Here is a 15,863-nt window from a genome sequence, read left to right as displayed (position 1 = left end):
CAACTTTTATGTTTTTCATGAGATTTGGCACCATGCTATTTCCTGACACCAAAGCAGAGCACTTTATACTGTATGTGCTTGTTCGTGGTCTGTATTTTCTTCCAATCAAGTGGGCCAGTCACAGAAAGATTTTTTGGATTTGATTCTATTCTCTATTATTCCTTTTCAAGGTGAGGGAGAAATAAAAATGGCCAATAGAGTGATCCAGCCTCATTCCCAATAGTGTGAAGAGCCATGGGAGGCCGTTCCCTGTGGTTCCTCTTTTTAACCCTACACCTGGCATCTGTGGCAGGATCCACCTTAAGAGTCTCCTTGGCTGTTTTCATTTGTGAGGGATGACACCAGCTCAGGGGTAAAGCATTGTCTTCCTTAGACAACTGGACAAAGAGAAATGACCCGAACCTACGGGTGTGAATAATTCACTTACTTTATTTCCACATATATTGTTGCTTGGGGGATATTTATAGGCTGTGATTATGAATCTTTGAGTCATGTTTTTAGATGATATAAATTTGGAGCACTTTTGCACAAGTTTGAGTTGCTGATTTCTGTAACTTTGTCTTGCCCTTCCTTTCTTATTCAGTTGTTGCAAAAGAGCACGTAACGATCCAGATGTTTACTTCTTATTTTGTCGGCTCTATCTATTACCTGCTTCATGTCCCTCATTTCCCATCCAAGAAGAACTAACTTAAGGTCAAACTGACAAGTTTCTCTGCGTTTAAGTTTCTTTCTATCTCTCTCTCTTCTCAATTCTCTAGTATTTCTTAAGTGATACTTGTCCTTCACTTTATAGCAGTCATGATAGCAGAAAACTAAATATTTACATTTTCACATATGTGTCTCTGGGATAAAGATATGCATTGACATTTAATCACAAGCACTATGTCTTCTTTACCTACATCTGTGTACGGTGCCTGCCTAGGCCGAGGCTAAATGAAAACAGCAGAGCTCCATCCGTGCTGAGCTGGGAACCCAGGCAGGTCAGTTATGGTCTCTGAGTAGCCTCCCTTTCATATGTAAAGTGAGATTATTAATAATTGTTATGCCCACCTCATCGGGTTTTTGTTAGAATCACATGAAACAGTGTGTGTGAAAATGTGTTATAAACTAAGAAAGTGTTCCCCAGAGACAAGATATGGATTGTCCTGATTACTTCCTGTTTATCTATGTGAGCTGGTGTCATTCTTTGCTGTCCATCTTCGCTTTTAGGTGTTCTCAGCTGTTTGCCTGAGGTGTCCAAGAGGCCGATGAACCAGAGGCTTCTATTTCTCTGACCCTCAGATTCTTTTAAAAAATGGGAGACCTCTTTGTTTTTCTTTTCCTTTTTACTGTCCTTTTGAAAAATGGAGAAATATGTATCTTTCCTTGGCAGGTTATATTGAAAGGATCCAGCCCCCTTTGGATTTCTTTGAACTTCTTCTGCATTTTGCTTCTTCAACCCTTTAATTTAAGAATTTTCTCTAAGCCACCCTCAGAACGTTTTGCACTATCATGATTGATATTTTTCAGTGTGAAAACTGCAGAATGTGGGAAACAGGAGAGAAGGGGCAATTGGAGAGGAGGGTTCATAGAATAATGAATCTGGAAGAATATTTGAACAGGAAGAAAGTGCATTTATCATGCTTCCTATCAAAAGAGAGAATTTTGGGGAAACTGTGGATTCCTTATCTAGGTCGATCATAGCTCTAGCTTTCTCTATTCTTGGCCTGCTTGTTATGAGAAAGTTGCTCATCTGGGCTGGCTGTTCCTGACCAAAATTTATGCTGATGACCTCAACAAGGACCTTTCTGAGTCACGACAATATTTTTAACCTTCTCTAACTGCCCGTCCACCACCCGGAGCTTCCCCCCACCTTTGCCACTGCCCCAACTTTGCTGTGAGAGTCTGTCTCTTCCCACCTTGCAGACTCAGCTCCGCCGACCACTGCACAGCTGCTTCCCAGGGCGGACCACGGTCTTTACTCACTGTCTTCCTCCTTCATTAACATTCTTGAAGTCAAATCCAGTTTTTAAAATAAATCTTTTATTTCAGAATATTTTTAGATTTACAGAAAAATTGCAAAGATAGTACAGAGAGTTCCATATAATCCACAGTCAGTTTCCATTATTATTCCTATGGTAGATTTTTTATGATTAATAAACCAATATTGATATGTTACTATTAACTAGAGTCCATGCTTTAATGAGATTTCCTTAGGGGTATTTTATTTTATTTATTTTAGAGATAGGGAGAGAGAGTGCGAGCACCCGCAGGGGGGAGGAGCAGAAGGGAAGGAAGAGAGGGAAGGGGAGAGAATCTCAAGCCGACTCTGAGCTGAGCGTGAAGCCAGTCCCAGGGGCTGGATCTCACGACACTGAGATCATAACCTGAGCTGAAACCAAGAGTCGGTGGCTTAACTGACTAAGCCACCCAGATGCCCCAAGATTTCCTTAGTTTTTACCTAATACTCTTTTTCCTGATCAGGATCCTATCCAGGACACCACACAACATTCAGTCATCATGTTTCTCTAGGCTCCAGTGGTCTGTGAGTTTCTCTAACTTTCTTTGTTTTTGATGACCTTGAAAGCTTTGAGGAGTCCTGGTCAGGCATGCTGTGGAATGTCTCTCTGTTACGATTCTTCTGATGTCTTCCTCGTGATCAGCCTGGGGTTATGGGTTTGGGGAGGAAGACCAGAGAGGTTGTGCCATTGTCATCCCATCCTCCCATGGATACATGCTGTCAACATGACTTATCACCGCTGATGTTGATCTGGATCAGCCGGCTGACATAGAGCTTCTCAGCTTTCTCCATTATACAAATCACTCGTTTTCTCCCTTTCCAGATTGTACTTTTTAGAAGGAAGTCACTGCGCACAGCTCACACTTAGGGAGCAGGGAATTATGCTCTAGTTCTATGTTTTAACTGATTCTACATCTTCAGGACCTGGCCCAGTTCAGCACAGAGTAGAAGCACAATGTTGAACGAGTGAGCGAGAAGGAGCCAGCCTTCCACACTGCATGTGGGAGTCACGTGACTAAGAAATGGCAACAAGCGCATCATATACTTAAAGTTTCTAAGAGAGCAGATCTTAAATGTGCTCACCACAAAAAAAGAAATGGTGATTTTGTGACGTGATGGTGGTGTTAGCTAATGCTTTCTGGTACTGATTTTGCACTATGTAGGTTTATCAAATCAACTTAAATTTACCCCTTGTTATATGTCCATTATATTTTAATGAGGCTGGTGAAAAGTAAAGAAATGGCATGAAGGAAAGTTGGAAATATTATATTCAGCAGCAATTACAGTGAGAGGAAAAGTAAAGAAGAATAGCATTTCCTCACCTTATGCTTTTAACTTATTGCAAGTTGTCAATAAATGATTGCTGAAAGAATGAATCAAGGTGAATGTGAGTCGAAAGGATTTTTCCCAGGAGAGGAGGAAGAACTGCTCCACTGGCCTTATTTTCTCTGTGTCTTCTTCATTTTTGAGGTTGGGGAAGAACTAACTTGTTAAGCAGCTGTTATAGAGAAGAAAATGAAGCAAATAGAGTTGCGTTCCTGTGCTCCTTCATTCATGGGGTCACTCGTCATGGGGGGCACCGCCGTGGGCAGGACCTAAGGGTCCACACTCTGTGAGAGCCAGGCCCCACCTTTAGGAAGCTGACAAGGGCAGAAGAAGGGAGGAGAGGAGGGGAGGAGAAAGGGGAGAGGAGGGGAGGGGAGGGAAGGGGAGGAGAAGAGAGGAGAGGAGTGGAGATATAATGTCAAATACTCTCCATCTTAGAAGGACTGTGTTAAGAATATCACAGGAGAGGCAGAAGCAAGATGCCACTGAAATTCAAAGATCATCCTCACCTTCACACCGTCGTTGGCATAGGACCACATTGGAGAGGACAGTCAGTGGGGCTTCTGTCCCTGAATGTCAAGACTAAACATGAAGGCAAGATAAACCAAAGGTCTGGGAGGAAGGAGTTAAGGCCGGGGATTACGTGAGAGAACAAGTTCAGGCTGTGGAAGGAAGCAGGAAGGTGAGGAGGTCATGGGGTGCCTCTCTCCAGTTTTAATTTTGTTTATTACAGACAGAGGCAATTTTACACAGAGCTCATCTGGTGCAAAAGCATCATTTAATCAAATGAATACAATGAATATATCTATGGTTTTTTGTTTTGTTTTTTTTTCTTGAATGGCACTGTCTTTTATTTTACCTGCCTGGTTTTGATATTAGGTGAAGGCTGGTGATGTGAGGGCTTTCCGTCTGGCCACACCAACACAGCTGGGCCACAATGTTCCTTTGAAATTTCCCGAAACGTTTTAACCAAAACAACTGCCCGGCTGACTCGTTAGTATCTCAAATGAGAGCAGCATGCATTTCACCCCAGAGCCTGAAGGGGGCACCCACAGCCCACACTGAGACCCAACAGGGCCATTTGAGGTGCTGGTTATGCGAGAACGAGCCAGCCTCTGGAGAATGGATGTGTTTGCTAATGATTTTTGGCTTCATGGTACATAGATGTTTCCCCCTTTTTCTAAATTCTCATTATTTATTAATGGCATGTAGAAGTAAGTCTGCTTGCAACACAATCTGTAACCTTAAAAACCCGAGGGCGACCAGAGCCAAGAAAAAGCAATGCAGCCCTGCCCCCTTTATTCTTTTTTTTAAAAACCTGTGTAAAGCCAGATGATTCCAGGATGAGAAATCTGACATGTGGGATGAATGGTGAGAGAGAATTGGGAGTGGGAGTCTGTAGAGAAGGTTTGGACATCCTAATGAAAGATGACCTACGATGTTACCAGCCTACAAAAAGTGCCTGCAAAAATCAACTGCCGTAGCTCTTCTGTGTCATTGCAAAATGAAAACAACCTGCATTTGGTGCATATGGAGCATCCACCTTTTTCAGAAGTAAAAAGAGTCTGCTGTGTTCAGCTTGATGGCTCCTTGAGCCAGTGTCTATTGGTTGTGACAGAGATATGTGTCCTAACGCTTCGCTCCTTGGGTCAAAGATTCAAATTTAAGGACACATTCTTTATCTAAATGTTTGGCTCGTTTCTGTAAAATATTTTGGTACTTAGAGTCAAGGGGAAGAAATCAGGAGTAGGATTTTCATGTGATGTCAAGAGAGAATCTTGTGGCCTTGTGTGGTCAACACGGAGACCCGTCAAATTGGCCAACTTGTTAAAAATCATATTGGGGGGGATGGCATGGAAGTTAACTTGCAAGCTCACAGCAGCGGCAGTAACTCACGTTCTGGCAATTTAAGACTATCCTATGAGCTTCAGTTCTTTGGTATTCATTAAATAGCACTTAGTTACTATGGCAACTGTCCCTTTTCGGTATTTATGAGCTACAGGATATCTCACAGCATCTCAAGCACGCGAACACATAGTTAACACATTGTGTGCACCAGAACGTTTAATGAAGACTTCTAGCTAGACCGTATTCTGCAAAGCAGGCATTATTTTGCTCACGGCTATTTTCATTTATTATTTTTTAACTCAATTATAGCAGGCTTTGACCTTGAATCTACAATTCTTAAAGGCATTGTGCATCTCTCCTGCTTAATTTCCTTCCCTTTCTCATGGAAAATAGAGAAAAATGAATTTTACTTTATATTCAGTAAGGAGTAATGACTTGTCGCCTATGAAAGTGCCCCTCTGGATTCTGGAGGGGGCCTTGCGTGTGCAAGAAAGCAGGGGAAGAATGACTGTTTCACCCTTGGGTAATGGGGGTTGTGGAGTGTGGGGACAAAGAAGAGATAAGGGAGAAAGTGCCCTTTGGCGAAGAGTGATGGCTTCTTATTATAGCTATATTATCAGGGACTGTTTCACAGAAGCTTCAGGCATTTTCCCCTGAAGTTGCACACTGGGTATCGTTTGACTAATTGGTACACTACAATCTTCCTCCTCAAAACTAGCATGCGCACACACACATACTAGCACACACTCACACCGTGCACATAAACACAGCAACTGCATTTCTGCCTTTAAAAGTCGGTCAGCCATGGGGCGCCTGGGTGGCTCAGTTGGTTAAGCGACTGCCTTCGGCTCAGGTCATGATCCTGGAGTCCCGGGATCGAGTCCCGCATCGGGCTCCCTGCTCGGCAGGGAGTCTGCTTCTCCCTCTGACTCTCCCCCCTCTCATGTGCTCTCTCTCTCTCATTCTCTCTCTCTCAAATAAATAAATAAAATCTTTAAATAAATAAATAAATAAATAAATAAAAGTTGGTCAGCCTGAAGACTCTGCTCGTAACGCCTGTTTCTAAGCGTGTTTATAACTCCTCCCCCAGTTTCCAAACCCACACCATGGTGGTGCATATGCGTGGGAGGAGAGGGTGGGAGGCCGAGGCAGTTTATGCCTGGTTGTTCACTGTGTCGTGTTGCGTCCATTCATGGAGGCCACGTGGTGTGAAGTTAAGGTTGTCCCGGCTATGCTTTGCACAACTACAGGGGCACCCTTCTCGTAGTGGTGACCATAGATGTAGACAGCAATTATGACTGTTTTCTGGCAGATGATAGCAAAGTATCTTGAGGAATGAGTGTCTTTTGCTAATCCACACAAAATCCTGCCCATCTTCCTGGTTCCCGGGGGCACGAGCAGAACCATAGTGTAAAGCGAAAGGCTTTGGGGTTTAATTCCTTTTACTAACTAGAGGTGACCTTGGGAATGTTACTTAATTTTTCCGAATTTCGGTTTCTTTCTCTGTAAAATAGGGATGATGATAATGATGGTATTTATTTCATAGCATGGTCTTGAGTATTTAAAAACAAAATAACTAAAATGCTTGGGACAGAATTAACTAATGTCCAGCAGTGCTTGGCATACAGTAGGTGCTCAGTTAGTAGGAGTAGGTGGTAAGTGGCAGTAGGTTGTCAATTTATTGAATAGGTGGGAGCTATTATTAACTATGGCTGTGATTCAAAAGTCCCTGCAGTAACGACTTAATTCAGACATGACCAAAAGATACTAGAATTCTATTTCATATAGAAGTTCCATCTCCTGTGTGTCTTGCTCACATCCAATTTTCACCAAGGAGGACTAAAATTGAGAAGCTTGGATGGATTCTTTTGGCTGAGATAACTTGATTAAAGGAGGAATCAAGTGCCCCCAGAGCTGACTCCTTTGAAAAATTGTTTACTGTGAAACTGTTCCAACCAACCACCTAGGATTTATTTTCTGGCCTTCAGAAGACATTTGCTTTTTAAAAAAAAGTTTTTGACTATGCATGCATAAAGCTGGTTTTGCTGATTACATATGGGTAAAATTTTAACCACGATTTATTCCAGCTTATTTATTTAAATATGCTCTTATGCAACTGAACCTTTCAAGTGAGCTGGAAAAGATTTCCAGGACTTCACTACTAATGGCACTTTTTAAAATTTTTTTTTAAGATTTTATTTATTTATTTGACAGAGAGAGACACAACGAGAGAGGGAACACAAGCAGGGGGAGTGGGAGAGGGAGAAGCAGGCTTCCTGCCAAGCAGGGAACCCAGTGCGGGGCTCGATCCCAGGACCCTGGGATCATGACCTGAGCTGAAAGAAGGTGCTTAAAGACTGAGCCACCCAGGCGCCTGGCATTTTTTTTTTTTTTAATTATAAAAGAAAAGCAGCTTAGGAACAGATCACAGTAACCCATTCTACCGTTGATCATTTGCCTTGGTCAGAGTAAGCACAGCTTATTTTAAGCATTAGGGTAAAAAATAAGCACAAAGGGGACGTGGTTGTATAAAAAGCATAGGCTTTTCTAACCAAGCAGCTACTATATTTTTCTTTCTACCTGACATGTATTATCTGCTTTTCTGTCTTCGGCATTTGCCTATCTTATTAACAGGTGCATCCCTAGGTTTCAAAACAGTGCTGTTACATCACATGGAGGAGCTCAATAGTTATTTGTTGAGTGAATAAACCAGATACTAATAGTCTTGGGCCAATGAACCAATGTGTGATTTAAAAATTTCGCTTGGGCTTTGTTTATCTGTTCCTTGAATTGGTTTAAGATCGGTTTTTACATTACTTCCTTTTGGGTTAAAGAAAAAAATAATAATTCTTGGCACTTCTACCTTCTCCTTCCCCAACGTAGGGGTTGGCAAAGAGAAATTCCAGAGTCAGTGGCCAGCAGCGTTGCCAGAACTGGCCAGGAATGTGGCTTAAGCCAGGTTGGATCCTTTAGTGGGTCAAATAATTCTGGTTTTTGCCCAGACTCACTCTTAATTCTGGCCACTTATCTTAAAAACACGGGAATCTTGGTTACAGAGGAAACAAGAAAACAAAGTGAAAACGGATCAAAAGAAATTTAATATCCGTACCTGGAAAGAATCCCAGGGTCCTTAGATTCTGAAAGCACAGCAAAGAGCCACGGCTTTTTACAAAGGCCTTTGGGGAAAACATCAGTAAAACTGCGCCCCTCCCATCAGAAGAGGATCACAGTGGAAGTCTATTTGGAGGCAGTGAGTGATGTAGGGAAGGGCAGTCTTTTCTAATGGCCTGAAAAAACTCCAAAAAACTTAATTGAAGCTGATCTACCTTTTCTTTTTAAGAGAACGGGTTCTCAACGTATGGTCCCTGGGCCGGCAACATCAACGTCATTTGGGAATTTATTAGAAATGCAAATTCTCAGGCACTACCCCAGACCTGCTGCCTCCGAAACTCTGTGGGTGGAGCCCAGCGACCTGTGTTTTAACAAGGACTCCAGGGGATTCTGATGCATATCCAAGTTTGAGAACCACTGGTTCTCATGGAATTAGAGAAGACTTTGGGATTCCTAAAGTCCAGTTAACTCCCTAAACAGAGTTCTCTATGACCTTGCTTGATTACTACTAGTTTTAAGGAAGTTACTACCTAACCAAACTGTTCAGTCCTCCCTGGGATGGCTGTAATTGTTAGGATGTTCTTCCTTTGGTTGCATTCAAAATTACCTCTTTCTAGCTCCTAAAATGTTTGCCTCTGGAGCTATGCAGAATTTATCTATGCTCTCATAAGATAGTTTGTTCATTCATTCATTCATTCATTCATTCATTCATTCATTCCTTCATTCAAATATTTGAAGAAAGTCATTGGCCCCCAATAACCTATCCCATCACCAAATAAGCATTCCTGATCCCTCAGTAGATCTTTAGGTCCATGATTAGCAGAATCCCAATGTCCTGACCAGGCTCTGTTCACCCTTCTCTTGACACACACCTGTCCGTGTCCTACAAAGATTCAAATCCGAGAACTGGACATGATTCTGCCTGGAATACCACCAGACAGGAACATGTGAGGCTGATTAGTTTTATACTAAATGTAGAGCTTTGCATTTCCTTTATTACATTTTTTTTAGGATGCACTTTATGAAATTGCCATTTGCAGGTTACAAACAGTGAAATGTAAGCAATTGCATGAAGTTCCAATATCTTTTTTTTTTTAAAGATTTTATTTATTTATTTGACAGAGAGAGAGAGATCACAAGTAGGCAGACAGGCAGGCAGAGGGAGAGGGAGAAGCAGGCTCACCGCTGAGCAGGGAGCCCGATGCGGGGCTCGATCCCAGGATGCTGGGATCAAGACCTGAGCCGAAGGCAGACGCTTAACCAACTGAGCCACCCAGGCGCCCGAAGTTCCGATATCTTATTACATTTGTTCAGTTGGTAATTTAAAAACTGGTATTGGGTCTTCCTCTCTGATGTTTTATGTTAAAATGACTAAGAGTATACTCATTGACTGCTTTTCTATATTACACTTTTAAGTCCACTTGAGCAGAGAGTAATTTATAATGTCTAGCATTATAAATTATTCTAACACTCAATGTTATCATAATTTTTAGAAGATGCAATATTTAATATAGATAGCAAGTGCAAAAAATAATGCCCTTGTGTATTCACCCCCAACAACTACCTTGGATCCTGGATTTGATGTTTATCACTCCCATGTGTTTTTTTTTTTTTTCTATTTGTACTATATGGAGATGCCGTCCCAGACCATTATGTATATGTACATATATATAATTTTGTGAATTTTTAGCTTTATATGAAGTGTCTTGTACTACATATATTATTGTGTGACTTTCTCAGTACTCTCTTTCTGGGACTTATCCATGTTGAAATGTGTAGGTTGTTTCATTCATTTTCAGTGCTATATAGTATTTGTTTTGTGAATATAGCATAATTGATTATATATTCTTTGCTCAGGACATTTAGGACATTTCACTATTTCAGACACTGCGTACATCCTTGGATACATGTGTGAGAGTTTCTCTAGCACTTCCATCTAGCCCCTGATTTCTTTGACATCAAATGCTGTCAAATTTTGCCAGTAGAAGCATATAAAATAGCTTGGTTTTTTAAACTAAATGCAGAACTTTCCATTTGTCCCTATTACATTTTATCTTGTCCCACCTTCATTTATTCAGTTATTAAAAGCCAGACATCAGGCCCCTGCTATGATCCAGAGACCACAGGAGGTAGATGAAGACAAAGTGAATAAGGCATAATCTCACTTTTTACCCAGGGTGGCAAGGGCAGGCCTTCCTTTCTGCTGCAGTCATTGATTTTCGAGTTGAGAGTCTTACATTTCAGGTATTAGCTCTCACTGCCGGAGAGATCTGCTCACTCTTACCCATATAAACGGAGATGAAGGAATGTACATATGTGTGTGTGTGTATTCACGTAGAGCGATGAGCTGGGAGTGCTCAGTGAGCTGAGCTGCCCGTCTGCCTGTGAATCCAAGGTGGGGGCTACCTCACCGTTCTGCAGGGCAGCAGATTGCATGCCCTGTCCTTGGTGACAAGTGTGCACTTGGCTGGCGTGTGGCATGGGTCCTTGCAAATCTGCCAGCACTCCTGGACGTCACTCCTAGCACGTTTGGCTGGCAGTGGGATTCCTTGGACACGAGAGGACCGTTGACTTGTCCGTTTAAAAGATGTCCTGTGCCTGTGAACACCTACTCCACGCCATCCCACGAGAGTGGCCTTCGCAAACCGGCGCGAGCTCTGGAAGGAGGGTCAGGGAACGTTAGGTTTGTTCTGCAGCTGCAGCTGGAATCATATTCTTGCCTGATTTCCTTTGTCTAACTTGATTTCTTTTTGGCTAGGAGGCAAATGGATCAATATTGTTTTTTATGCCGAGATTATGTTGCCTGAAGGAAATTTCCCATCGGTTCAGCGTGCCCGCCTCCAGTCCCGTAACTGGGGCTGCGTGCCGCGTGGGCAGTGAAGGGCCTCCCCAGACGGGCACGCGAAGCCTGCCATGTGTGCGGAGCCCGCCTGGAGCGCTCTTCTGGGGGATCACGCGGGCTGCTGCTCTCAAGGCAGAGCTTGGCATTTGTGCTGGGCCCTTTTGCACGTGTTTCTCTGGCCGCACTCTCATACAGACAGCTTTCTTTTCTTTTCTTTTCTTTTCTTTATGTTCTGCAAAGCCCTTTCTCCCTACCTTTCCTTTATATCTTTTTCTTTATTTGGCGTGCTCTCTCCCTCTCCAGAAATTTTTCAAGGTAGTTTCTTTCCATTTCTGTTATATTTTCTTCCCGTCTTCCTTCTCCCCACCCTTCCCAACTGTGGTTCTGCCCTTTTTTTTTTATTATTATTATGTTATGTTAATCACCATACATTACATCATTAGTTTTTGATGGAGTGTTCCATGATTCATTGTTTGCATGTAACACCCAGTGCTCCATGCAGTACGTGCCCTCTTTAATACCCATCACCAGGCTAACCCATCCCCCCACGCCAAGATGTCCATCGACAGATGAATGGATAAAGAAGATGTGGTGTATATATACAATGGAATATTATGCAGCCATCAAAAGGAACGAAATCTTGCCATTTGCTATGATGTGGCTGGAACTGGAGGGTATTATGCTGAGCGAAATAAGTCAATCAGAGAAAGACATGTATCATATGATCTCACTGATATGAGGCATTCTTAATCTCAGGAAACAAACTGAGGGTTGCTGGAGTGGTGGAGGGTGGGAGGGATGGGGTGGCTGGGTGATAGGCATTGGGGAGGGTATGTGCTATGGTGAGCGCTGTGAATTGTGTAAGACTGTTGAATCACAGATTTGTACCTCTGAAACAAATAATACATTATATGTTAAAAAAAAAAAAAAGAAAGATAGTAGGAAGGGAGAAATGAAGGGGGGAAAATCGATGAGGGGTTCTGCCCTTTTCTTATCACCATCAGAGGGAAATGCTCATACTTTGCTCTCAGTTTCATTCTCCTATGAGGCATTTAAGGAAAGCTAGGATTCTGGAGGCAGAAGCATGAGAAGGCAGTTTACCCACATGGAAAAAACTGGAGCATTGATCTGTGTGGAAGGGTTGCTGAATTCTTCATGTGGTAGGTGGAAGAAAGACAGTAGTAATCAGTTGTCTATAAACATGTATTTACTGCATGCTCACTCTGTGTTAAGATATGCCATTGCTCAGTGCTGTGAGGGACCGAAGTAAAGGTATAATACTGGGCACCAAAGAGGCTGCATTCTGGTTGGACAGACAAGATATACACGTGGGAAAGGATAAATAACTCTTGGAAGAGGAAAATAAGAACAGCTCAACACAGCAGTTTAAGAAGTGGGAAGGGTCTCATGTGCTTCACTCCCCAACAAATGAGTGGTCTAACTAATTGTCCTGAGTTGAGGTCATCAAGACTTCACCAAAGGCTGGGTTGGGCTTGTGAAAGGGCTTCGAATTAACTGAATCCTTGGGGTGGCTCTGGGTAAGTAGACAGGGTGCAGTAAAGCCCCAATAAAGTTGGAGAAGTCAGGGGTAAATAAGGAGAAATGGAAAAGATACAATCAAGGGGCTATCAAGGGACCAGAGAGCCTGGGCAGAAGGGTCAGGATGGCAGGCAGTCGAAGTTAAGGTTGGTCCTGGCCGGATTGCGAAGGGCTTTGAATGTTAGTTTAAATACGGGTTTCCTGAGGCAGCACATGTCACTGAATGGTTTTGAGTGAGGGTTGGACTTGGTCAGAACCTGTGCGTCCTCATTTACACATGGCGTAAGCAGAAACTCTTACTTGTTGGGTGCGCGGTAGTGTGGAGAATTTAGAGACCAAGAGGAGAATGTCACATTATCAGCTTGTCTTGGTTTGGCCAGAACTTTCCCAGTTTTAGCACTGGAAGTCCCACATCCCAACAAACCCTTCAACCTAAGCCTACACCAGGACTGCTTGTCTGTCACCTGGGAGGGTGCTTTTGGTCGCAGGTGACAAGCCTAGGAACTCTACCCACATCAGTCGGGAGAGCTTGATGACCCAGTACTTTAGGGTGATGAGTGTGCGGGACTGGTTGGAGTCTGAGAGAATGGTCAGGAGGCTGTTGGTGGACTCTGGCTTGAGGGGATAAGACCTCAGACAAGATGATGGCAACAAAAGTGTGTGGGGGGGAAGGAATTGATTTAATTGATTGATTTCCTGGAAGGAAAACTCTTCCCCGACAACTTGGTGGAAGATTGGAAATAAATGAAGTAGAGGAGTCAACTGCAGCTTTATTAATTTATGACCCAAGTATTGATTGAATGCCAATGGGGGCCATACATCGTACTCAAAGCTGCGTGAGAAGTGTCTTCCCCTGATGTAACTCAGGACCTAACTGGACTGGTAAAAAAATACTCAACCTAACTATCGTATAAAGTAATAGATGGGGGTGTGTGTGGCCCAGTGGTTAAGGGACGTGGGATCTAGAGCAGAACTGGATCACTGGATTCAAATCCCAGCTATGCCAATACTATCTGCATGACCTTGGAAGCGTTCCTCACCTCTCTGAGGTCAGTTTCCTGCCAGTAAAATACCAGCCTCTGGGGGTTGTTGGAAGGAGATAATACCTTCAACCTGATGTGTTGGCATATAGTAAAACTTTAAGAGACATTAATATCACTATTATCATTATCATTATCATACAAAATGATCAGACACGAAAGATTTACAAACTAGCAGGGAGGAATCAGAGTAAATGACCTTCATAATATGGGAATCTAGAGGGACAGACGCTTAGAGAAATCCACAATAGCCCCAGAATTCCAGTTTGTTTTGTCAATCACAGTTTCACTCCTGTTTGTATATCCTCCTCTGCACATTTAGGGTGTAACTGGCAGATCAACGAGGCACAATTGTAGCTGCAACTTGCATAGGAAGCCCTAGACATCAGGTTATACAGGGCTGTTGAACATTTTCTCACTTCTCCAGGCAAGGCTCTCTAGATAATGACTTTGTGTTAGGCCTTTTTTTTTTTTTTTAAGATTTTATTTATTTATTTGACAGAGAGAGAGAGAGAGAGCTCACAAGCAGGGGGAGCAGCAGACAGAGGGAGAAGCAGGCTCCCCGCTGAGCAGGGAACCCAATGAGGGGCTCGATCCCAGGACCCTGGGATCATAACCTGAGCCAAAGGCAGATGCCCAGATGCCCAATCGACTAAGCCACCCAGGCGCCCCTGTGTTAGACCCTTTATCCAGGTTTCATATACTCGGATAACTTTATAGTTTTTACTTTTTGTTTTTGCTATTTTAAATCCAGATTTGGGATTATTTCCATTGGACAGATTATTGAAAGCGGAATTACTATATCAAAGTATATGCTGGTTTAAGGGCTCTCTGCATATGTGGTTACCACCCCATAGCTCCTCACCAGCTCTGGACACAATCTTTTTTTCCCCTTTGCTTTTTGTTATTTTTGCAAGTAAAAAATGTTACCTTCAGCTGCAATATATTTGAGCACTAAGGAAGTTGAATACTTTTTCATGTTTATTAGTCATTGGGTTTTTTTTTTCTTATAGAGAAATATCTATTCATGCCCTTTGTTTTTTTTTCTTTTGGTAACATATTACTTGTCTCTTTATTTAAATAGTCTGTCATATTTCTTGCAAACTCCCCAAAGTTCTTTTGAAGAATAAATGCTATATATATATATATATTATTGTTATTAAAAAGTTGACCTTGTTCATATGTTAGAGTCAAGTTTATAACAAACAGGGCCTTGCAAACTCAGAAATAGTCATGACGAGAGTGGGAGCTTCATTCAGGCAGGGATTTCTATCTGTTTTATTCCCTGCTGGATCTCCAGGGCCTAGAACAGTGCATGGCATGGAATCAATCAGTTGGCAATCAACAGATTGCCATAATCAATGGTAATTAATCAGTATGTTGGTAACCAATAAATATATGTTAAATGAATGAGTATAAGATAAACACATAGATAGAAAGGGATTTTCTACAACGTTCCACCAAGATGACTTCTTCATTTCACTTTCTTTTTTGCCTCAAGCCAGAAGTGAATAGAACTGTAGACAGCCAGGAGGTCAGAACTTTGAAATAGTAGCCTCACAATTCTGGGCTTATGTAACTCATTTCTTAGCATCTAACTTTCTATATAGTGACATTGTAAGCCTAATTAGCAATTCTTACCTCATTTATTTAAGTGATAAACCAGAGACAAGAAGGGTTTAATGACCCAAGCATGGCTTTCAGCAATATGATGAAAGACCCAGTTGTTGTTTTGTTTTTCCTATGAGAGCATTATGAGTCCCTAAATATATGGCACTTCTGAGTCCCCGCATCCCCCATTTGTTGTTTTCTGGCACCTATGAGAATAAATTGTGCACAAAGTTTAGAAGAAAACATGATGGTAGTCTTTAAAATTGATTCATTGTTTGGTTGCCTATTTTTGGGGAAAGGTTTTGCATAGAAATTTATGCTGATGAGTATAATCTCATGTACAGACTTATATTCAACTACCCACCCAGGGGCTTGGTACCGTGTTCTTTTCAACAGTGTTTCCGTTCTGTTTTTAATATTCAACTACCCACCCAGGGGCTTGGTACCGTGTTCTTTTCAACAGTGTTTCCGTTCTGTTTTTATCCTTAATTATCCTACCTCACATTGTGTTTTCCTTTCAAAGTGCTTTAGTATTTCTGGAGGAAGA

The 15,863-nt window shown here is 42.2% G+C and overlaps 1 protein-coding gene across 2 annotated transcripts in view; it reads left to right on the top strand.

The window, feature by feature from the left end:
• DPYS (dihydropyrimidinase) overlaps positions 1-15,863 on the top strand; it is a 72,905-nt gene that overhangs the window by 39,239 nt on the left and 17,803 nt on the right. Inside the window, exon 8 of one of the 2 annotated variants that reach the window (XM_081816389.1) lies at positions 2,921-3,293. The exons of the other annotated variant lie outside the window; for it this stretch is intronic. Within the exon in view, the coding sequence (XP_081672515.1) occupies positions 2,921-2,969 (49 nt within the window). The 3' untranslated portion in view covers positions 2,970-3,293. Of the gene's footprint in view, positions 1-2,920; positions 3,294-15,863 lie in introns of those variants that run through there. 2 annotated transcript variants of the gene reach the window in all.

Source organism: Leptonychotes weddellii, chromosome 4 (genome assembly GCF_054177405.1).
Source record: "Leptonychotes weddellii isolate Sample4059 chromosome 4, ASM5417740v2, whole genome shotgun sequence".
Classification (NCBI taxonomy): Eukaryota; Metazoa; Chordata; class Mammalia; order Carnivora; family Phocidae; genus Leptonychotes; species Leptonychotes weddellii.
The sequence above is the reverse complement of the archived record's forward strand: the minus strand, read 5'-3'. Positions and strand labels throughout refer to the sequence as shown.